The sequence below is a fragment of the Cyanistes caeruleus genome, chromosome 4 (genome assembly GCF_971803275.1).
Source record: "Cyanistes caeruleus chromosome 4, bCyaCae1.hap1.1, whole genome shotgun sequence".
Classification (NCBI taxonomy): domain Eukaryota; kingdom Metazoa; phylum Chordata; class Aves; order Passeriformes; family Paridae; genus Cyanistes; species Cyanistes caeruleus.
Window position 1 is genome coordinate 2,310,466 of NC_141704.1, and position 23,984 is coordinate 2,334,449.

Consider the following 23,984-nt stretch of genomic DNA (forward strand, 5'->3'; position numbering starts at 1 on the left):
GTCTTCCAAAATTTAGGAGAGCCCCACAGGGCTGTGCAGCAGCACCCCAAGGAAACTCAGCACATCCTCTTCTGGGACACTTTGTTCTCCACAGCCCCAGACAAGGATTTCTAAATGTGGAGGTGAGACTGATGAATTAAGGATAAGGCAATGGCAATTCCTATAGTTAAGCCTTTCTCCATAAACTTCTTTCAAGCAAAAATTCTCTAAATATGTTAGAGAATTTCTCTAGACTTCAAAATTTTCCACCTAAAGCTGAGCTCAACTAAAACATGGTGAGATTCAGGCAGAGCTTTCAAAATCTTGTCCCTTTCCCCCAGGGACAAGGAGCTACTTGGAACCTCCTCCTGCCCTTCCTGAAGCTCTGAGGATCTGTGAGAGCACCCAAAGAGTCACCACAAACCAGAAAAAACTTGAGTTTAAAAATTTGGGCATAATTAACAATATTTTTATACACAAATGTAAAAGCTGGCTGCACAAACATACATGGAAAAGCTCATTAAGGAAGGAAGGAAAAGACAGTTAAATTTGAAAAGTAAGAAGAATGAGACCAGCAGTTGCCATTATCAGATCTGCAGCTTTTCTGGCCAGGCTCTACAAATCATTTCTCTCCTGTACAACCAGAGGAGCTCTAAATAATTGTTACATGGTATCTCAAAAGGAAAATTTCACCAAAATTTCCCCAAGCAAATGTCAGTCTCATCCTTGGTCACAGAATGGTTTGGGTTGGAAGGGACTTCAAGGATCATCTGACAGCCTAATGAACAGCTCTGGGCACTGCACTGTGCTCAAATCTGGGGTCTAACAGAGCTCTCTTGAAGCAGCAGGGCCTTGTTGTTCAGATTTATTTTCCCCCTGACAGCAGGAAAGTCTCTGAGCTTTGATTTAAAACTGAAGCTAATTTAAGGGATGGGGACACCCTTCCATACTGTAATTTATTCTTTTCAATATAAATGAATTCACCTGCTTGCTGTAAACTTCACGTGTGATTTAGGTTTAGAACCTGTTCTAATTATGTCTGTATTCAACAAGAATTCAAGACACTTTCCATGGCTCTAGAACAGGAGCATCTTAAAGGCTCACAGTCTCCAACAAATACCAAAATCCTTTAATCCTTTCTGTGCCTCACTCGACCCTTGGGGCAGGTTAATGGCATTGATATATGATCTGATCCAACTTATCAATTCCAGCAGACAACCAGGAGCCACACAACCTCTCCAGACTGGTTCATAAAACAAGTATCAAGAACATGTTACACTCTTGGCATCAGAAACTAAAATTCTGCCATCTGACCCATCTAAAAAAAGCTCATTTTCACTGAGTTATCAGCACTGTGACACTACAAATTCTTCAGAACTGTTTCCACAACAGTGCTGATGAGAAGAATTAAAAAAAGGAGTCTTTATCAAGCTGATGTTTTCCTTGGGAGTGATTTTCCTCTACAAATATTGCACATAATGAAGATACAGACTTTACTTTTCTGCCATTAACTCCCTTCGGACAATGATCACGACATTGTGGAGATGAATATTTCAGCTGGAAGAGATTCCTGCTGGAATCTGTTTTGTTTTTTTTTTCCAAAGGCCAGTTTCAGTGAATTCTGAGGAGCAGCACAAACACAGCGCTCAGCTGGCTCCCACACCTTGCTATTAACGTAAATGGGGCTGCAAAACAATTAGAGAATTGGCCATACATTTGTGATAGAATTAGTTCCATACATGATTTCAAAGCTTTGCACCTGCATCAGCTTAATTGGACTCTGCAACACTCGAAATCACCGAGCTGAATTTTCTCATTTCAAGTCATATTATCAATTAGGACTTTTTTTTTTTTTTTAATTTTTTTTTTTTTTTGGCAGCAATCAAGGGCTGGGAGTTGAAATATCCTTACCTAGGCTGATTTTCCTGGGAAATATTCTCCCCTCTCTGGTAACCATTGTCAGCCACCTGAGTGGTGGAACGCTTCACAATCTGCTTGAGCTCCTGCTCCAAGCGGTCCTGGATGGCTTTCACTGTTTCTGGAATTTTCTTCAGCTTGGCCAGCCCCTTGATGAGGATTCCCATGAAGACAGCGCTGTTCTCCTCTGGATCCAAGTCTGTGTCCTCTTTGATCTCCAGAAGGCTTGAGTCTCTCACTGGAAGAGATTTTAATCCCAGATTTTATCAATTGAACCCAACATCAGCGCCCTGAAAAAGCAGCACAGGAGCTCCTGTGGCTTCACAGAATTCCCAGCACGTGGAGAAACCAAAGATGAGCAAGAGAACCAGAAACACTTGGTTTTTGTGGGGAAGCAGTGGATGTTTCTGTTTGCTTGGGGGCTTCCATAGGCATAAATACAGCAGCCTGCACATTGGATTGATTTAGGAGCAATTTGTGGTGTAAATTCTGTGTTAGGAAATAAAGTCTGGTGCAATTAAGATATTCATAAATGAGAAGGTACAATATCCCTACAAATGTGTTTCAAGGAGCTAAAACCCCCTCAGTTTCTTCCTCAGCTGGTTTTCCTTGCTGTTTTCTTCACAAGAGAGGAATTTTCATTACAAACACTATCAAGCTTAAGAGACTGCTGATGAATTCAGCAAAGTTTGCGCTGCCCAAGTGACTGATTGTTTGATTTTATCTTTTTCTGCTTTATTACGTCTGTCAAGGGGTTGATGAAGTTACTCAAATCTTCCAGCAAGGCTTCTAGAAGGCTAAAGTAGAAGAATTAGAGAGGATATTGCAGACATGGTCCTGAAGTAACAGGGATTGCACAGGGAGAAATCCTGTTGCTAAGCGACAGGGGATGGGAAAGCAAGAGAGACTCTGCTTGTTTTAAGTAGGTTCATTAAGCAACATTTCTTAATTTACAGATAACACCCAACAACAACAAAAGCACGGCTCTGTTAAAGACTGGGTGAAACATTTAATAAATATATTTAAACACTTATGTGAAGTAAGTGTCTTCAAGGCAAACTGAATTAAAAGCATCTTGGAAGATCTACAGCCACTCTGTGCCATCCACCACGCCAGATCCTTGGATCAAAATTAAAACCCAAAGGCTGTTTCATCTGACTGGGGCTGGGCTCTGAAAAGGCTGCTGGGTGACAGATGACTCCCATGGATTCAACTCTTTGACAGATTTTTTTACTTCTAAACTTTTCCAAGAAGCTGAAGAAGTGTCAAAAGATCCAGCAGGAGGATGGAAGGGACATGGCAGGAGTGAGGAACAGCACAAGGAGCTGCCTGAAGCTGGGCTCTGACCAGAGGAGCAGCACCAGTGCTAAGTCAGAGCAGGATCAAGAAAACAACGGCCACAGGATGGTGTCAGTTTGTAAATAACCACAATAAATGGGTAACGCTCTCCTCAGTGCCAGCTCACACCAACCTCAGGCTCAATCAATCAAGAGGCTGCTGTTTCCCTGCAGTGTGATCCCAAAGTCTGCACCTCTGGCTCAAACCAAGCTCACGGCTCACAGGGCTCACATTTGAACCCAGAGCACCAGGTGAGAGTGAGGTGAGAATGGATCCTGCTCTGTAGCCAGGCTGGGTGAACTGGGAATGTTCCCCTGGAGAGGAGAAGGCTCCAGAGAGAGCTCAGAGCCCCTGCCAGGGCCTGGAGGGGCTCCAGGAGAGCTGGAGAGGGGCTGGGGACAAGGCCTGGAGGGACAGGACACAGGGAATGGCTTCCACTGCCAGAGGACAGGGATGGATGGGATCTGGGGAAGGAACTGCTGGCTGGACTGGAATTCCCAGAGCAGCTGTGGCTGCCCCTGGATTCCTGGAATGTCCAAGGCCAGGCTGGACAGGGCTTGGAGCAGCCTGGGATGGTGGAAGTGTCCCTGCCCCTGGCAGGGGGGTTGGACTGGATGACCTTTAGAAAGATCCTTCCAACTCCAGACTGTTCCATGATCCTCTGACAATGAACATCAGGAAGATCAAACAGTGCTTTTTTCTCTCTCACACACACTTCTTCCAATTTAATGTGAGCAAGTTACAGGACAAACAACTAGAAACACCCAGAATGCATTAATAAAATAAAAAAAAAACAAACAGCAAAAAAAGCAAGGATATACAGAGACATTTCAAACACCAATTGGAATTTAACAACTGGATGCAGAACTATTCCTGCTCAAAGCTCTGCTCCATCACAGACCTTTCACCCCACAGAAGTGCAAAGGACTTTGTGGCTGCAGGCCTGGTCTCTGCCCACTCTGTTATTGTTATTTGCTATTCTCCAAAACCCACAGCAAAACTCAGGCCCAGACACAGAAAATGAGCTCTTTGGAACCAGACCTGTGAAAAAACACCAGAAATTCTACAGGAAGAAAGGATTAACCTATTCTTTTTATTTTTTTAAAAAAGCCCTAAATACCTTGTTTCTGTGAGTTGAATGCAGATATTCCCCAGCCTCAGCAGCCTCTCAGAGGACACGTCTCGTCATGAGGCTGCACCCCCTCTGTAAGCAGCCTGTAAATTATTCTTAATATCACACAATGAACACCCAAGAGGAAGGAAATGGAGCTGTAGCCAAATGTGAGGACAGCATTTAAGAGGAATAAAAGCAGCAATCTTGCTGAGAACTCTGCCAGCACACTGAGACAAACACTCCTCCATTTTCGAAAGAGCAAACCAATTTCCAGCATCCTCAAATAGTTGGGACATTGATTTACATCTCTTACAAACAAGAGCAGAGTGAGCAATTCGATATCTGGGAGCTGCACACGGGTCTGGAGGCTCTGTCACATCTGGCTGTTTGACAGAACAGTGGGATCCTGTTTTCACTGTGTTCCTGCACATTGTCCCTGTTAAACAGGAGCCCTGAGTAGCTTTGGGGGCCCATTTATCTGTGAGATCTGACAAGATCCCAACCCTGGGTAACTGAGGACGTCCTTTCCTCGTGTCTTTCGCACTTCAAACATCCTCTCCTGCCATTTAATGTCATCAAGGGGCTGTTTGACCACAAAGCTTTGGCCCAGGAACAAGCTCCTGCTGTCCCCTTCCTCTTCCAGAAAGGCATCAAAGGACCCAGGCATTTATTAAGGAGCTCACCTGGAAAATTGCAGCCCCACATGCTGCTCCCTGTGGGCAGAGGAGTCTGTGGGTGAGGAATCCCTATCCCAGGGATCAGCTCTCGGAAAGGAGAGCTTTAATTACTCCCAAACTGGGAATATGAATGACTTTGTTATTCTTTGGGATCAAGAAGTTATTCCTAGCTTTGGTTCATGGAAGGAAGTGGTGGGAGAGCAGATCTGCCACCTTGGACTGTCAGGGGGCAGATTGGGCCTGTCCAGGAGCCTGGCTGAGACTCCCTTGGAACCTGTCCTGGAGGAGTCCAGGAAGGCTGGACATCCTTCCAGAAGGAAATCCTAAAGGCACAGGAGCAGGCTGTCCCCAGGAGCCAAGGGATGAGCAGGCAGCAAAAAGACCAGCCTGGCTGGACAGAGAGTTTTTACTGGATTCAGGGGAAAAGGAGAGCTCCTGGCCTTGGGAAGATGCAGAAAGCAGCTCAGGAGGAACAGAAGGATGTTGTGAGGTTGTGAGGGGAGAAAATGAGAAGGGCCAAAGCCCAGCTAGAACTAAACCTGGTTATTGCTGTAAAGGGCAATAAAAATATTTCTATAAATACATCAGTAAGCAAAGGTGGGCCAGGAAGGATCTCAATCCTTTGCTGGATGTGGTGGAAATAGTGACAGAAGGAAGAGGCTGAGGCACCAAATGCCTTCTCTGCCTCAGTCTTTAACAGCAAAACCCTGCTGGGGAAGGCAGGGATGGCCCAGAATCCCACAGGAAGCCCCAGAATCCAAGGGAAATGGTCAGTCCACACCCCCAGGACACTCACAGGTCCCTGGGATCCACCCAAGGGCTCTCCAGAGCTTCTCAAGCCTGCAGCAGATCAACTCCCACCCAGCCCAGTGTCACTGCTGAGCGTGTCCTGGATCCCCTCACCTGATGGAGCCCAAACAGCTTTCTCCAGGAGAATGTTCTGGAAACAAAGACTTGACCAAAGTCTAGGCAGACCTGACACATCCCCAGCCTTCCCCTCATCCTCCAAGGGGGTCACTTTGTCCACAGAAGATCAGGGTGGCCAAGCAGGACCTGCCTTTCCTGAACCCCCTGACTGGCTGATCCTCTTGTCCTGACAAAGTCTGCAAACCTCTTGTGAAGCAGAACATTTAAATACAACTTAGCAAAAGCCTTCTAATACAACAGCTTGAAGGAATGATGATTTTGACAGACTCTATAATAAAATTGCAGCCATTTTCACAAATTTTTCATCACCATTTTTCACCTGAAAATGCTCAACTCTGTGTTCAAGCAGGCAAAAGCTGAGCCTGGGTTCAAGTGGGTTAAACCCCTAAAAGCTGAACCATGTGCATCACTGATTCCTCACCTCCAGGAGCTTCCCTGATCCCTGCTCTGATGATGCCCTACAAAAACCTCTGTTCCAATTGGAATTCGTTTGCTCAGTGCTGCCATTTCCCAAGGAACCAACCTGCTGCAAGGAGCTTTTTAATAGCTCTGCTCTGATCCCTAAAAAGCCAACGTTGGGAACTCATTTAAACAAAGCAGCTGAAAAAAAAGACTCTTGGGTCTTGTTTTTCATTCCAGTGAATGGCCAAAATTTGCTGCTCCTCGTTACTGAAGGTTTCATTATCCACAGGTTTTTATGGGAGTCTTGTAAAATTTAATGCACTATTTTCCATGATTTATGTCCTTCTGGTGATATCCTTTGTACCTTCAATCCTTCCAGAGGAAAGCACACGAGTTCCTGGTGGCCCAAAGGCGTGATTTTAGATTTGCAGGAACATCACCTGCTAATTCCTGGCGCTGAATCCTTGTTCTGACACGTTCATGGAGCTACAAATGGGCAGTTCTGCAGAAATGGGTCTTTGGAAGATTTTGGGAATTTTCTGTTCTGCATCACTACCTACCCCAGAAGAAAACCCACTTCAAAATCCTCCTAATCTCTACAAGCATGAAAAGCAAGTCTCCAAATAAAAAAGAAAAGTGCACTGTAGCCAGTTATTTGATGTTGGGACAACACACAGGAACAACTCATGGAATTATACAAAAACAGCAATTATATGTTACCTTCCTGGCTTTCACCACACAGATCTAAAATCTCCTTGATTTTCCCTTTCCTTCCCCAAACACACCCCCAGATCATCACGTTTTAAGAGAAGATGATAAAGGCAATTTACCCAGCTGCTGTCAGATCCTCAGGTGAGGTTCATAAGAAGAGAAGAAATCTTTTGAAGATTTATTGAGTGTGTTTGGAGTAGAGGCACCTGTGACAACGAACTGGCACAATGGCATTTTTTAGATTCACCCTGAAAATTGAACATTGCAAGCTCTGGCTCCTGCAGGGATTCTGCAGCAGCAGGTTTAGAGGTCTCCATGTGTTGTCACTGAAGTCTCTGGTTCTTGAAGAAAGAGAGCCAGGAGTAGTTCCCAGACCTGACCTTAGAACCACCACACTGCCTGGCCCTACAAACTCTTTTTTCCTCCCCAGAAATTATTAATATAAATTAGCAATTCAGCATAAAATCTACATATGCCACCCACAGCAGTATTTATTGTCACCACTAGCTCATCTTCTGCTGGATTTCTAAGAAGTACTGTCCCCACTTTCCCAGGAAAAGGCACTCTTGGGTTTGTGAGCACGTTTTAGAGTTCCAGGAAGAGCCTGGCAAACCTTCCTAAATACCCTTCAGAGTACAGAAAGTTCAAGCAGAGAAACACAAATTTATTTCTCTGAACTGGCATGAAGGGAAGGCGTTACTGGTGAACTGCCACATCTCCAATCCTCAGGTGAGCATTACCGAAGGGTTTGTTTGTTTTACGTGTGGCAGGAACAGCTTTAATTTCCTTATAAAGATTCTACAGCACAAGGTAACATCTCCTCTGGGAAGGGAGCGCAGGAAGGACTCCAAATTTTGGCATCAGAGCTGGGATGGGATGAATGAGTCAGTGCTTTAGAATGACAGCCATTAATATGCACAGGCACTTTGTTTCATCAATAAAAAGCCAAAGAACTTAAGTGACTACAGGCAGAAACAGCTTTTGTTATGCATACACATAAGTTTGAAATTCTCTGTTAATTGTGCAGTCCTGGAAAAGGCTACTTTTAAATAAAATTACACGGGGAGGGGAAAAAAATCTACATAAGTACATTGTGCACTTGAAGCAGAACCATATGCAGATTTTATGCCGATCAAATGTTTTCTGTTAGAATCCACATCTTTGCCAGGCTGAGGGACACTTGCCCAGCACTTCACTGAGTGATGCAGAGCACAAGGAGGAGCCAGGGAAGAGATTTTCTATGAAGAGCAAGAAGAGATCTGCAAAAACAAGATCAGGAGAGGCATCTCCTGCTTGGTCCCCCACCCCTGAGGTGGGAGATTCCCATCAGCTCCATAACTTCAGACCTTTGGGTTTTATTACTGTCCAGAAGAACAATATTTTAGGGGGGGAAAATAGCAGACACTATAAGTATCACTGGAAAATGAGTATTTTAACTCAGAGGGGTTGGAACTACATGGTCTTTCAGGTCCCTTCCAAATCAAACTATTCTATTTCCAGTGGTGATGCTGGGATTCAGGTTTTTGTGGTTTGTTTCCTCAGTTCCTCAAAATCCTGTGATCTTTTGTGAGAAAATGGAACTGAACTTCCCACTGATCACAGAGCAGAACAGAAATTCTCAAGTTTTTCCCTCAGAATTTTCATATGGGTCCTCTATTCCACATTTTGAGTAGCCAGGCTGCAGTTTCCAGCTCTGGAAGTTTGTGACTCCTCACAAAACTTCAGGACACAGAAAAACAGCCCCAGGCACCAAGACCAGCCTGGCAGGAGCTGAGCTGAAGAACAAAACCCCTCCAGGAGCAGAAGATAAGAGAAATCAAATGGAACAATCTCGGAGGCAAGTGTGACAAAACTAGAAACAAAAGGACAAAAGAATTAATAAGGCTGAAAAGAGAAGGGAAGATTCTCTGCATTTGAGGAATACTGAAACAGTCAGGTTTGAAAGGGGGAAGAGACTGGAGGTCACTTCTGTATTATTCATCAAGGACAACCCCACTTATTAATCTCCTGAAACAATACAAAGATTAATTTCCCCTCCCTGCAGCCCTTCCAAAGCCTCAGACAAAAGCACCAGTGAAAAGAGTTTTCCTCGGTGTTTGTTGCAGTAACACGAATAAAAGATCAGCCCCAGATTATTCCTGTGTACAGCCAGACCTTTAGTCAAAGTTACAAAGCTCCCACAAGGAACAGATTTGACCTTTTGGCTCCCACACAATAAAAAACTTCAGTAATATCTACATGAACCCGGCTGCCTGCAGTAAATAATGCTGAGGAAACCTCCTCACAGAATGAACCCACTGCAAATCTCTGCTGCTCAAGATATCAAGAACACAATCAAGGTGAGAACAGGCACAGGAAAATGAGTGTATTTAACTGAAGCTGGTGGGGGTTAGGAGAGAGGAAAGATAATTTTCCATGAGGAAGAAAAGCAAGTTCTGCCCCTGGACACAACACCCCCTCGTTCTGTGACACTGCACAACTCACCTCCCAGGATTTTGTTTCCCCTGAGCCAACAAGGGATGATTTGCGTCCTCCTACTCCAGCAAAATCAGCTGAAGAGCTACAAATGAATATATATATGGCTTAAATACTCACTGCTGGAGCTTCCAGGAGTACTGAACTGGGAAGTCTCCAGGAATTTCCGAGGTGTAGATAAATTTGTGACATCCATCAGAGGCACGGGAGAGGCGTCTTTCACAAGGGACCTGTGTGAGAGGAAAGAATTAAAGCAAACAGTTAATTATCATTTACACTATTTATTCACAACAAATAATCCCCTTATTCCTTACATTTTAAGCCTATGAAATAGATGTTCCCATTTCCATGCCTTCTGTCAACTCCTCAATCCTCCAAACTTCTTTATTCCCACCAGAAACCTCCACCCTTTTTCCTGCCCTTGACGTTCCTGTTCTGAGCACACCCACGTGCATCCCTTCCCAAATTAACCTCTTTACTCAAAAATTAAAACATTTTCCACTTGGCTATTTTAACCATAAATTCACATTGTAGTAGTTGCCAGAAATGTGTCACACTGCCCCAGCTGCTGGATGTGGTAGGGTGACACAAACAAGAAATCATTTTTTGGAGAAAGAAATGTGGAAGGCTCCCACAATGGAGCTCAGTGTGTTTGCTTCGAGGTCAGAATTGATGGAAATTCATGGAAACATGAAAAAAACCCAAGATTTAGGCTTGGTATCCTGCAGAAGAACCACCCAAAGCAACAAGCCAGCCTTGCTGCAAGAGTTCCTGTTATCAAATATCCACAATGTGCATCAGGGGAAGTGAAAAAAAAAAAGAATCCGGAGTAAAAGAAAGGTCCCTGTAGCAGCCACACAGAAGTGCAGTTAATTAGCAGTGCCCCAGTCTGGGAACACCAAAGCTTTGTGGCTGTTTTTAATTAAGAAGATGTGTAAGGAAGGGACTGATGACTTGCTAGCAACCCTCCTTTGTAGAAATTTCAATTTCAATCAATCCTTTCTCTCGTAAATTTGTTTCATGCGACTGGCTATCCTGCCTAGCATTTTGGGCAAGCAGTATTTTATTCATTCTCACAATAAAAAGCTAATTTATCTTTTTTCTGTATCTCTATCAAGCACTGGCTCCCCTTTTGCTCCCCACCTCTCCTACTCTGCAAAAATTATCTCCCAACATTTTGTCTCTCTTTTCCAGCCACTTTCTTCCTTCCATGCAACAAGAATTAGCAAAATCAGGAAAAATAGCCTGCATTAACTGAATTTCCATAGGCACCAACCAGGTAAGAAGTTTCAACACCTTTAAAACACCTTGGAAACATCAAAACCAACCAATTTCAGCTCAGAGACTTGAGCATTGTGGCCTCCATCTCGTCACCTGATGGTTGGTGGCGAGGCTTTTAAAACTTGGATATTTCCTAGGAAATGAGCAGTTTTTTCCTGTCCTGAGCCTCATGACCATGACATTTGTAGGGAAGGGATAACACCAGAGAAGGGAGGAATGCACAAAGGAGCTGTGGGAAGCAGCAAAACCCCAAGAGAAGCACCGCGGAAAGCAACAGTGCGCCAACAAATCTGAATTTTCTGCTCTCCACAGCCACCATGCTGAGGGATTTGCACTCCAGAAATGCAGATTTGGGGTGTGAGCCGCAGTCTGTGTGGCAGGTTTGGGACTGGGGGTGAGGAAAGCTGTCCCACCCGAGCCTGGCTCTGTCCTTGCCACGCTGCCCCACGCGGTTGGTGGATTTGATGTAGAGGTGCCGGTGCAGCTCGTCGATCAGCACCAGGTGCAGGTTCATCTTCTTGCTGTGCAGCTCCAGCCTCAGGTCACTCAGCCCCTCCACCTGCAGGAGGGGACCCTCCAGGGAATCCACTGCTGACACCTGGGGGGGAAACACAGGATGATTTTTAGACAAAGATTCGTTCAACTCTCGCCATCAATTCATTCGGTTTTGTGATTTTCCTCTTGGAGTGTCTGGATCCCAGGATGATTCTATCCTTAAAACCTTTCTAAAGCAGAATAACTTAAAGTAATACTTATTTCTGTTCCCAAATTATACAGAAGGGTCCAACATCCAAATAATTCAGATTTAATGTGCAGCCTTCAAATATTAAGCATATGTATAAAACAAGTTAGTGAAAACACAGTTCTTTAATAAAAATCAAAGCATGGTTTATCCCCAAATAAGAGGATTATTAAGTAGAAAAGTGTTAGAAGAAGATAGTGACAATGGTGTTTGATGGCTGTTATTCTTTCCATTACAGAAAAACCAAGAAAACCATTATTCCAAATTATACAAATGGGGAGAAAATGGCTTAAATTTAATTTGCTTAAAGTCATGACTGAAAAAGCTTAGGAAGCCTCATCCTTTAGGCTGCACAAGGGTTATGTCCTGTGGCCACACCATTTGAACCTCTGAAATAATGACCAGCTGACATCCCATGGGTACTGAAATTTCCTAATTTCTTTTTTTTATCCTAAAAATAAACATGGAGAAAACCCAAACACAGACAAAACCCACCAGGAATGACAAATCAGCGCCTAAAAGCAACACTCTCTCTGTGCATCCCTCCCAGTTGGTTTTCTATTTAACACAGATTTCCAGTTACTAATAAATAAATGATGGCATCCCTCTGCAGCTTCCAAACTCTCAGTGCTGACGTTGTAAGAAATTGGAAAGACCATGTTTGGCATGCAGAAGTTGAAAATGAAATTTAAAAACCCCATTCCCTGCTAACTGAGGAGGATGCTGTCAGTGAAGTAAGACATTTGCTTGCACTTCAGGATCTTGGTTGAGAACAAACCTGTCAGCCAAACATTAAAAATTAAAAGCAAAGATACAGTGAGCATCCAGCCCAGCCCAGGGCTGCTCCCTCAGTACCAGTAAATATTAACTCTGCTGAAAGAACATCCGTCACCAGCAGATTCCTTTGCTGGCCCAGGAAAAATCTGGGATATCCATGGGACAGCCAGGCTTTTTATATTAATTTTTAAATCTCCTCACTTGACACACAATACTGTCCATTCTCTTTCTTTCCCATCATCATCCATCTGGGAACAGTTAGGGAAGTTTGGCCACCACACGTCACAAAACCATCCCAAAGATGAAGGAAAATCCCCATTTCCTCCTCCTCAGAGGAGGTGCCAGAGCTCACACAGGTGGAGCAGCTCAGCAGACACCACGTGGGGAACTCTGGCAGAAGTGGAAGTGTTGATCCCTCTCTTCTTCCTTTGGCAGGTGGAGCTGAGCCCCAAATTTCCCCATTCTAAAGGCAATCTTATGAAAGAACATCCATCACCAGCAGATTCCTGTGCTGCCCTCCAAGCCCAGAAAAAAACTGGAATATCCATGGGATAGCCAGGCTTTTTATATTAATTTTTAAATCTCCTCACTTGAGACAAAAACTGTCCATCTTCTTTTTTCCCCGTAACCAGGAACGGCTGGGGAAGTTTGGCCACCACACGTCACAAAACCACCCCAAAGATGAAGGAAAATCCCCATTTCCTTCTCCTCAGAGGAGGTGCCAGAGCTCACACAGGTGGAGCAGCTCAGCAGACACCACGTGGAGAACTCTGGCAGAAGTGCAAGTGTTGATTCCTCTCTCCTTCCTTTGGCAGGTGGAGCTGAGCCCCAAATTTCCCCATTCCAAAGGCGCCTGAACCCCCTCATCGCTTCAAGGGAGCTGCAACTTCCCCGGGAGCTGGGCCAAAAATCCCACCAGAGCAAGGACCAGGAGCCACATTTGTCATACTGAAAAACTGAGATGAAAAAGCAGCCAGAAAAAAAGTGAAATCCAGAGCAAAGCAACGTTAAAAAAATTTCCAAGACATCCAGGAGAAGTTTTCTCTGAAACGCGAGGAACGGGAACTTAAACTTTCTGCTCAGCTCTGGTTTTGTCCTGCCAGTTCCTAAAGAGTTTGTTGCTCACATATTAAGGCCAAAATACAGCTCTCAAGGATGTCTTTTAAGAAAAAAAATTGAATATTCAACCATTTATTACACTCATATATATATATATATATATATTTATTATATACATGGGAGTCAAAGAAAGGTCTCCAGTTAGGTTTAGATGGCAGCAAATATAAATATTATGCTAAAAACCAAACCAAACCATTTCCTTTCTGCAGTTTTGTTTACAGAAAGATGATTTAGGTCCTGATAACAAAGCAACACCCAAGATTATATTCCAGAATAAAAAAAATATGAGATTAAAACCTTTGTGTGCTGGATATACCAGCCCAGAACTGCACAAGCAACCATAAGCAAAAACTTCAATAAAAAATGCACAAAATTAAATATACACGAAAGGCAGATCAACAGTGAAACTTTAGAAGAAACTTTTTTGACTTTATGCCCCCACTCAGCTCCTAACACACAAAAACTTGGATTATGCAAGAGATGCCAATCAGCTTTCCCTGGTTTTTAACACTCCCATCACCTGCTGGCTGCATCCAAAAGGACTAAAAAGATGTGGAATTGGATAGAGAGAGGAAGAGTTAACTGGAGCAAGACTCCAGTTAATACTGGTGATGGAAAAGCAGCCCAAGAAAACCTGGAAATGAGATGTACAGAAGGACTACACGTGGCTCAAGGGTCCAGAAGAAACAGCTGATGGTCCTTCCTGGCTCTTTTTTCTACACACAGAGCTCAGTTAAATGGAAATAAAGTGATTTCTGTTTGTTTTGCTGCAGGGGGATCATGGCATTGTGTTAGATTAGATGGACAAAAAAGTTAATTACAGGTAAAAGAGGTCCCCCACATGAATCTTTTGGCAGGGGCTGGGGTGCAGAGAGGAGCCACAGCAACAGAGAGCAGCTGGAAAAAGAATCAACAACAACCAAGCTGTTATTCTTGTGGAAAAAAACTGCTTTACAATGAGCAAATTGTACCAAAAGAATGGGCAGTCCCCACCAGCACCTCCTTTAATTCTTGAATTCAGCTCTCTCTCCCATTGAAAGCTGCTCATGAACACACAATAACTGTAATTTAGTCAAACACTAATTAAAATATTGGCCTGGATTAGCACAGAATTTTGCTTAGATGATCTGATAGTAATTCCTGATGTTCAAATCTTCTTATCTCTCTCTACTTATTAGTACCTACAATAAGCAAAGACCCTTTAGGAAATAGAGATGAAATAAGCCTGGAAAAAGAGCTGTGCTTTGTTTAAGCTAAAAATTGCAAGTTTATAGAAAATAACTGTGGCACCAGCACCATTAGGCAGCTTGTTTAAAGGTCACAGGCAGTTTATTGCAGGGCTTAATTGCCTTAAAAAGAAAACATAGCTAAACACTTGCTTAGTGGAACAGGCAATTTGGAAGGGTTTAATTCAGCATTTTACAACAAACAAGAACCTAAGTGCTAACAAGGTATTTGTCAAAATTCTTTCTTTCCTGACTTCAGCCAAAGTTTTCCAATCTGCTTACAGTGAAATCTATTTATTCCCTCAAAGGTTCTGCTGAACACCCACAGGCCTGGAGTGAGCAGAGATAAAGTGAAAAGTCTCAGTTAGATGGTTTTCTTTCCAGAGAGAGGAAAAAAAAACCCAAAATAATGATAGAATCATAAAATCATGGAATGGTTTGGGTTGGAAGGGACATTAAAGATCACCCAGTCCTCATGGGCAGGGACACCTTCCACTGTCCCAGGCTGCTCCAAGACCCATCCAACCTGGCCCTGGACACTTCCAGGGATGAGGAATCCACAGCTTCTCTGGGAAAGCTGTGCCAGAGCCTCACCACCCTCACAGGGGAGAATTCCATCCTCAATTATTTATTATTTTACTAGAAAACCAAATCCCTTCTGGCTGGGAAACCAGCCTGTTCTGAATTTAGACAACAGATATGAAAACATGAACACACAACTGAGAAAGGTTAAAAGAAAACAATGTGGTGGGTCATAATTCAAGATAAAAAAAAGTCGTACACAAACACAGTCTGACAAAAGGGAAAAAGCTGAGCCCTCAGAATAAAAGAGTAAATAAATAAGCAACAGCCCAGAAGGTTCCAGCCGCCTCGCTGGTGAATACAACAATTCTGACATTTAAAAGGAGAATTGATCTGCTGCTTTTACCAGGGACTCATTTTCACAAGGTACAGGAAAGGAAAATGACTAAAAACCAGCTAAAATAAATGTAGGCAGATCTAAACAAGCAGGTCACTGAATTCCATTTGCACTTGACGTGCAGGAGGTAAGGACTGAGCCTGGAAACTGCTGTGGAACGGGAGAGTCCTCACACTGCAGCTTTTGGGACTTGGCAGTGGGCAAAGAGACACAAATGCTGATTCCTCTCTTCCCTGGGGGGCCCTGGAGCAGCCCCTGGATCCCTGGAAGTGCCCAAGGCCAGGTGTCAGGGTTTGGAGCACCCTGGGATAGTGGGAGGTGTCCTTGCCCATGGGAACTGCATGAGTTTTAAGGTCCCTTCTAACCCAAACCCGTGAATCAAAGTGCTGTGAGAGGAAGAAGAACAGCAAGAAACATTCCCAGGTGCCACACAATTCCTGTGCCATCCAATTCCTGTGTCACACAATTCCTGTGCCACACAATTCCTGTGCCACACAGTTCCTGTGTCACACAGTTCCTGTGCCATCCAATTCCTGTGTCACACAATTCCTGTGTCACACAGTTCCTGTGCCATCCAATTCCTGTGTCACACAATTCCTGTGCCATCCAATTCCTGTGCCACACAATTCCTGTGCTTCCCAATTCCTGTGCTTCCCAATTCCTGTGCCACCCAATTCCCGTGTCACCCAATTCCTGTACCATCCAATTCCTGTGCCACACAATTCCTGTGTCACACAATTCCTGTGTCACCCAATTCCTGTGCCTCCCAATTCTTTGCCACACAATTCCTGTGCTTCCCAATTCCCATGTCACCCAATTCCTGTGTCACCCAATTCCTGTGTCACCCAATTCCCATGTCACCCAATTCCTGTGCTTCCCAATTCCTGTGCCATCCAATTCCTGTGTCACACAATTCCTGTGCCTCTCAATTCCTGTGCCATCCAATTCCTGTGCCACACAATTCCTGTGTCACCCAATTCCTGTATCATCCAATTCCTGTGTCACCCAATTCCTGTGTCACCCAATTCCTGTGCTTCCCAATTCCTGTGTCACCCAATTCCTGTGCCATCCAATTCCTGTGCCACCCACTGCCTCGGCACAGGAGCTGTGACAGATTGAGCAAAAGCCGTGGAAAAAAGCAACTTGAGAAAAGAGAGGGGAGTAAATAAAGCTGTTGGACATGATTTGTACCTGGAGAGCAGTGAGAAAACATTTCCTTCAGCAGGGTTTGTTTGTGTTCTCTATTTTTACCCACCTCAAAACTCCAAACCACTCATAAGTTTATTAGCAATAAAATAAGTAAGGAGCTCCTGAATTTAAGGCGGCAAAATTCCCACATTTTTGCTGGACAATGCAGGGAATCACAGAAGAGCTGGAATCACAGAATAACACCCAAAAGCCTGTGAGGCACATGGAGACTCCACTGCTGGCAACACTTAACGAGCAGCTGATTAACTTAAGCTCCATTTATATCTTTTAATCCCAACCTCGACACAAGTTTTACCAAGGCTGTGTTTCAGCTGTAGATTTCTTGCAGTATTTCAGTTGCAAGGTGAATCAGGATGAAGCTGATGGCCTTTGAGGATGGGCCAGCCAAAAAATGGGATACAAGGAAAACTTAAGAAATCCAAAGGCTGGGAATTGTCTGCTACCAAATTGCCACAGCACGGTGAGAGGTGGCATCAAGCCCAGCCAGTAAATAGGAATTAGGTAGGATGACCCTGAACTTAAAAACCACCCTGGTGATCCTAAAGCAGAGAATCTTCAGGTAAAATGACTGGAAACAGGAAAAAAAGAGATCAGGGATGATATTCCTGACTCCCCAAAAACAGGAGAAGGAGCAAAGGAACCCAGGGCAGGAGGATTAATGAGGAGCTGATGGACAGCACTGGGTGTTAACACAATGGATATTCAGGTGAGGGAAGAACTTACTCCAAGTTTTGTTCACCTGTAAAAATCTTGTAAGAATCAACAAGCAAAAAGCAAAGAAAGAGCTATAAATTATGATTATGGTGCCTTTGCAATATTTTGGGAAGAGCTGAACTCGCTCCACAGCATGAAAGGATTTGGAAGGGGGGGAATGACACAGATGACTGCAGCCGAGAGGGGGAGAGGTTTGGAACATCACTTTGAGAAATTCTGAGCTACACACACAAAAAAGGTGCTCAGTTTACAGAAAAACAGCTCATCCTGGGACAAGCAAAGTGATCTGCGTGGAGAAGGAATGAAAAAAATGTACAAACAAAAGTAAAATGGTTATTTTGGGCAAACCTGGTCTGAAACACCTTAACACAAAGGACAAATGGTTTTTGTTTTTCTGAAGTGTTCCAATGGCAATGACCAAAGACTGTTTTCCCTCTGCAAACTTTTAAATATTTATAAAATTATGTTCCTCACTTGCTGTCCTTTCCTCCAGCTACAGAAATTTAATTCTTTTGCATTTGCCTCAGTCACCCATCAATCATTCTCCTTCCTCCTCCACTCGCTGTAATTCATCAATGCCTTTCTAGCAACAAAGTGCTGGAACCAAAAGTGGTGCTCAGGGAAGAGAGGGGCTAAAAACAAGAGGTTTATGCAACTGCTTACTTGGACCTGAACACAAATTCTGCAATTTCTCCACCAGTACAGAAAAATGACTTCCCTGAAATGGCAGAATTATCTACTGGCATCAAAGAATTACCCAAGATTTTTCCCTTTCACTTCTCATTTCCATTTTCATCCCAAACGTTTCAAATGCTTTAGTAAAAACTGAATTTATTACACCTTTCTGTCAGCTTTAAAGCTGCATTTTCAAAGTAATTCAATCAGATTTATCTGCATTATTTTACAGTGCCCATAAGCCTTCAACAATTTTTTCATGATGTTGCTGCAACGTTTTACTGGGGATAAAATTCTGCCTTACACCCCAGAGTTTAAAAAAGAATTCCAGGAAATTGATGATTGCTGGAAAATCATTCTCTGTATTCCAACTCTGCCCCACCTTCATCACAGCCTGATTTCTTATTAAATAAGAATTATTCTTATATATTCTTATTAAATAAGAATTGCTGGGGTCAAGCACTTGGCCATGCAAAGGAGGCAGCTTCAGGTACTAAAACTTCATGCAAGAGACTGCCCTGATAATGCAAATTACAGCAGGGAAAGAATGAGAGCGAGTCATTGAAGGTGTTTCTAAGGGAAAGCAATTTCATGTTCTGATGTGTTTAAAACTAGCCTAAAGTTTATTAAAAAATAATCAGAGAAGTATTTGAAGAAAAAATGGGAAAAAATTACAGAAGAGAGGTGAAAAGTGATCTAAGAATAAATATCCCCAGTTCTTCTGTGTGAACTCACCAGGATTCTACCAAACTCAACTGGGACAAACCAAATGCCCTCAGAACCTCCTCATGTGGCCCCAGACCTTTCACCAAACACACAAAACCCATGAGTTCCATGGCTTTGGGAATCACTGGAACATATTCCAGGTACATGTGGAATGAATAAAATTAACAAAAAACAAGGTGTCTCTTTCTCACCTGTCCCTCACCCTAAGAAATCAGCATTTGCCAATCATTAACAATTAATAGAAACCTCACATAAAATGAGATACAACCCCAGAGACATCACTTCTCTAAAGAGAATTTCAAACAGAGCCAAAATTTAAATTTACCTATAAAGGCACTTCTACAGAATCCTGAACAAACCCAGGTCTCTTATTTCCACTTACTTAATTCCAAAATATAAAACTCCACGGCAGCACCTGAATCCCAGCGCTGCACTAAGGAATGCAGAAACAAAATGAAAGTGTTTTTATTGATTTTCCTGGTTCCAGCTGAAAAGCAGGCAGTAAATAAAATGCAGACTGAGAACTGCACTGCTATTTTTATTTATTTCATTATTCCAGGCTACTTAAGGTATAAGAACTCTGCTCACTACAAGACGTTTTTAATTGAAAGACTCTCCTTGTGCCATCCTGAGGAAAGCCACAGGAAATAAAAATGAAACATCTCAGCCGTGCCCAGGGCTACAAACAGCCCCTGTTTTCCAGGGATGTGGTGTCACTCCAAGAGCTTTTCCAGAGGATTAACGTGGAGTGCACAGGAAGGTGAGGAGCGCTGGAGGTTGTTGAGGAAGATGAAGAATCATGGAATTGTTTGGGTTGAAGACACCTTAAAGCCCATCCAGTGCCCATGGGACACCTTCCACTACCCCAGGGTGTTCCAAACCCTGTCCAGCCCGGCCTTGGACACTTCCAGGGATATAGGGGCAGCCACAGCTGCTCTGGAATGAGATGCTCATTATGGGATGAATAAGAAGAGGGTAAATATTTTGCACACAGAGCAAAAACCACCCTCAGCTCCTGAGAAAACATTTCAATATTTCAAAGCAGTTGTTTGACTCTTTTCCCACAGCCAGTGGGGTTCCTTGTCCTCACTGCTCTCCAGGGTATCCCTGCCCTGCTCAATTTCTCCTCTATCTCTTTCCTGTGCCACCTCCATTTGTTTTCCAGGAGAAGCTGTGGCTGCCCCTGGATCCCTGGAAGTGTCCAAGGCCAGGCTGGATGTGGCCTGGAGCAGCCTGGAACAGAGGGAGGGTTTAATGTCCCTTCCAACCCAAACCATTCTGGCATTCCATGATTTCTGCACAGCATTTCCACTTATTAACACCCCCTTCCACTTCTGCCCCTGTTGTCATCCAGTCACTCAGTTGTGTTGTAAAGTCCTGCCTTTAAAAGAACAAAATCACTTTTTTTTGTAAAATGCCAAATTTGCAGTGAGAAAGTGAGCAGCTCCAAAAAATCCTGCTGCAGCTCCAGAAAAAAAAAATTCCTGTTGCTATTACTCACATCAGAAAGCAGAGCAGGAGATATATATTATTATTTTCCTGACATTAAAAACCTGAAGTTTAAGTCTTTAACACTGTAAAAGAAATAAGAGCATATGTGTTGGAGCATTCCCTGCTTCTGGAGAAATAAAACAGTGACAGTTTTTGATTTCCTGGGAAAAGGACACAGGAGAAGGATGCACCCATGAGGAAAACACAAATTCCTCACTCTGCAACACAAGGATGGGGGGAAACCAAGTGAAAAATAATCAAAGGGCTCCATCCTTCCTTCTTCCCACCTTCATTCTTCCTTCTTGTCTTCCTAATAAATAAAAGTTCTGCTGGAAATAGCAATGATCCTCCCTTTTATTCCATGGACAGATTCCTGCAGTTTCAGTGTTTATTACCTGCCACAAGGGCAAATCCAGACACAAAAGCAAAGTAGCCTAAAGAGTTTTTATTTCATTCTATGACATGACCTTGAATTACTTTATTCAACAATATTTCTTCACTGTTTTCAGCATCTCAGCTCTTAAATTATAGAAACAAATGGCAAATATTAAGTTTTACCTATGGGGACCTCATGGGTCAACAGTGGAATCAGAAGAATTAAAGTAACAGCAGAGATCTCCACAATCTTGAGCTAATTAATGTATTGATTACTATGCAGAGCATAATCAATGCACAGTGCTGGGAAGACTGGACATGAAACTGTTTCCTCCAAGGGTGAATCTCCTGTCCTGCTGCTGATCTCTGCTCTGGCTTCTGGTGGTGTGGAGCATTCCCAAAACAACTCCTCTGGAAGAACTTGGATTCCTCATTGCATCAGCCAAGCTCAGGCTTCCAGGGAAGTGACATCAATCTGTCCCTGGCCCCTGCTCTGCCCCCCTCTCTAGAGACTGGTCTTAGGAAGCTCCTCTTCAGCCAGAATTTCCCCTCAATAGCAGATGACAGAATTTTGGAATTGTTTAGGTTGGAAAACAGCTCTCAGACCTCTGAGTCCAAGCATTCCCAGCACTGGCCCAAGTCCCCAAGTGCCACATGCACATGGCTTTAAATCCCTCCAGGGATGGGAGCTCCACCACCAGCACCCTTTCTGTGAGAAATTTTCCCCAATATAAACCTGACCCTTCCCTGGCCTAGCCTGAGCCCATTTCCTCCTCCTGTCCCTGCTCCCCCCAGCTGCCCCCTCTCCTGCCAGGGAGTTGTGCAGAGCCACGAGGTCCCTCCTCCTGGAATCCTTTTCTTGTTTTACATTAAACAAAAACCACCCACAAATGGCTGCACGTGCACTCAAGTGCCCCATAAAAGTGAATATTGCTGCCAGTAATTCAGAGTGTGAACAAACAGCTCCGTTTCAGGCAAACGTACAAACTCTCTCTATAAAAAAGGCACATAAAGAAATGGAAAATAACTAAAATGCATTCCAGCTCAAAGAGGTATTTTATCTGTTCCAGGCATTCCCAAATTCTCCAAAGCTTCACAATTCAAAGGATGCTAGAAATGGGTTCTTTTAGACAACCTGTAATGTGCAATTATAGGACAGCAAACCTGATCCTGCTGCCTGTGCTCCTGGAATTATCAAGATGCTGGAGGAACACACAACGGGAACACCTGATATTTGTGTGCTCCTCTGGCTGGATACAGAATCAGAAAGAAAAAAAAAAAACCTGTCACTTAAAAAAAAAATTTAACTTCATACAAATGTAAGCTGTCACAAAGCACCTCTGCATTGTGTTTATCCGACTGGGAAAAGCTGCCAGTCTTTTATTAACAATCCTTGCCTGCATTACTCAGTCACTGCACATTAGAACCAGCAGCTGGAGAGTTTTGAGTGATAATGAAACCTGTAACAAGCCATCCTCAGCCGTCTTTTCCAAACAATAAGGGAATTAAAATTTCAATTTAAATGCAGAGGTTTGAAACACGCTTCAGTGGCAAAATTACTTCAATTAATGTGAGTGGAATACAAAGAGCAGGCTGCAGGGATGGGATGCAGCAGGCTGGAATGATGCCTTTGGAGGGATTGCATCCAGCCAGCACAGGGCTGCAAAGGTCTGATTCTGACTGTATGGATCACAAGGCTACAGGAACAGCATTAATCAGGGCTGCAATTGCAGGGTGAGGGCTACAAACTCCTTGTCAGGTCACTCTGGGCTTTTCCTGAGCCATCAGCAGCTGTTTACCTTGAGGAATGAAACCAAAGGACAGGCAGATCTATGGACACTGCGCCTCCCTGACACATCAGTAATGATTTTACATAATGTTCCTATCATATCAAAGGAGAAGGGAATTATCCTGCAGCCAGTGAGTGATTACAACATCACAGCCTCGCAGAGCTGTGTTAACACAAGATGGCAAAAGCCAATGAGCCTGCAGTGATTTTTGGCCAGGGAAAAGCTCCAAATGCAGGTGGAATTACTGTTTCTTTATACAGGCACATTTGTCTTCAAATGAGAATTGAAAGTGTCAATGAGTGGCTGAAATTGAGTGTTCAATTTCTACTTGAGGTTTCTCTGCATTCCTTGATGTATATTCAAAAAAGCCCATGAACTAACAGCTGCTTTTTATATCATTATTATTTGATTTATTAGAAAAAAATTACTATGCTGAAAACAAAAAAAACCCAACCAAACAGAGCAGCAACAGAAATGCTGCAGAAATCTATAAATCAGACAGATTTAATGCTGTCTCTCCCTCACAGCCACAGGCAACTTTATCCAAGCACAGACATTTATATACACATAAGTGCTCCTAGTTAAAATAAACGTACACAAAATATTGCAAACCAGTAAGATATCAAATACACAGGTTGAAAACCATTTCTAAAGTATAATGTATGAGAAATCTGAGGCAAGGTTATTTTTCTTCTTACACTTCCTAACAGATTTTGAAAAGGAAATAGATTACTTGTCTGGAATTTTGAAAAGATTTTTTTTTAAATTTAAAAAGGAACCCACAAAAAAAGCCCAAACCAAGCAAAGTGGTGAAAAAAGAACCAGCATTTCAGCTCATACTGATGGCAACTGTGAGTGTCATATTTTGGCACCTACTGAACACCCTTAATTTGCACCTCCTTTTTCACATCTGGCAATTGGAAATATCAGGTAAAAACCACACTTTGATTCTGGAGCTGTCCAAGGCCAGGCTGGACAGGGCTTGGAGCAGCCTGGGACAGTGGGAGGTGGAAGTTTGATCACTGGATGAGGTTTGAGGTCTCTCCCGACCCAAACCATTCCATGATGCTGTGACTGCATCACAGGAGAAGAGGAGGAACAGAAAAACAAAAGGGAGGTGATGACAGAGTGAAACCAGACACGAGGATGTGACAGCAGCAGCAAAAACCAGCTGGGGTCCACAGGCCATGGGAGGGTGGGATGAGAGTGGCATCCAGCTGTGGAAAATGTACCAGAGGGAACAAGGTAAGTTTTACAAAGTCATGTTTAAGTTAAAATAAGATAAAGCTAAAAGGAAATTAAAGTTCAGGGTGACAATTTCCAGCTTTTCCTTCTGCAGGATAATGACTTATTAAAAAGAAGTGAAGAGACACAGCTAAGAGAGACAAAGGACAGTAAAG

At 43.4% G+C, this 23,984-nt stretch overlaps 1 protein-coding gene across 1 annotated transcript in view; it reads right to left on the reverse strand.

The window, feature by feature from the left end:
* Window positions 1–23,984, reverse strand: part of EXOC4 (exocyst complex component 4) — a 290,233-nt gene that overhangs the window by 244,574 nt on the left and 21,675 nt on the right. The window contains exons 4-6 of the mRNA XM_023918813.2: window positions 11,235–11,419; window positions 9,661–9,770; window positions 1,891–2,134 (exon numbers count right to left, since the gene is read on the reverse strand). Coding sequence (XP_023774581.1) covers window positions 1,891–2,134; window positions 9,661–9,770; window positions 11,235–11,419 — 539 coding nt within the window. The remainder of the gene's footprint in view (window positions 1–1,890; window positions 2,135–9,660; window positions 9,771–11,234; window positions 11,420–23,984) is intronic.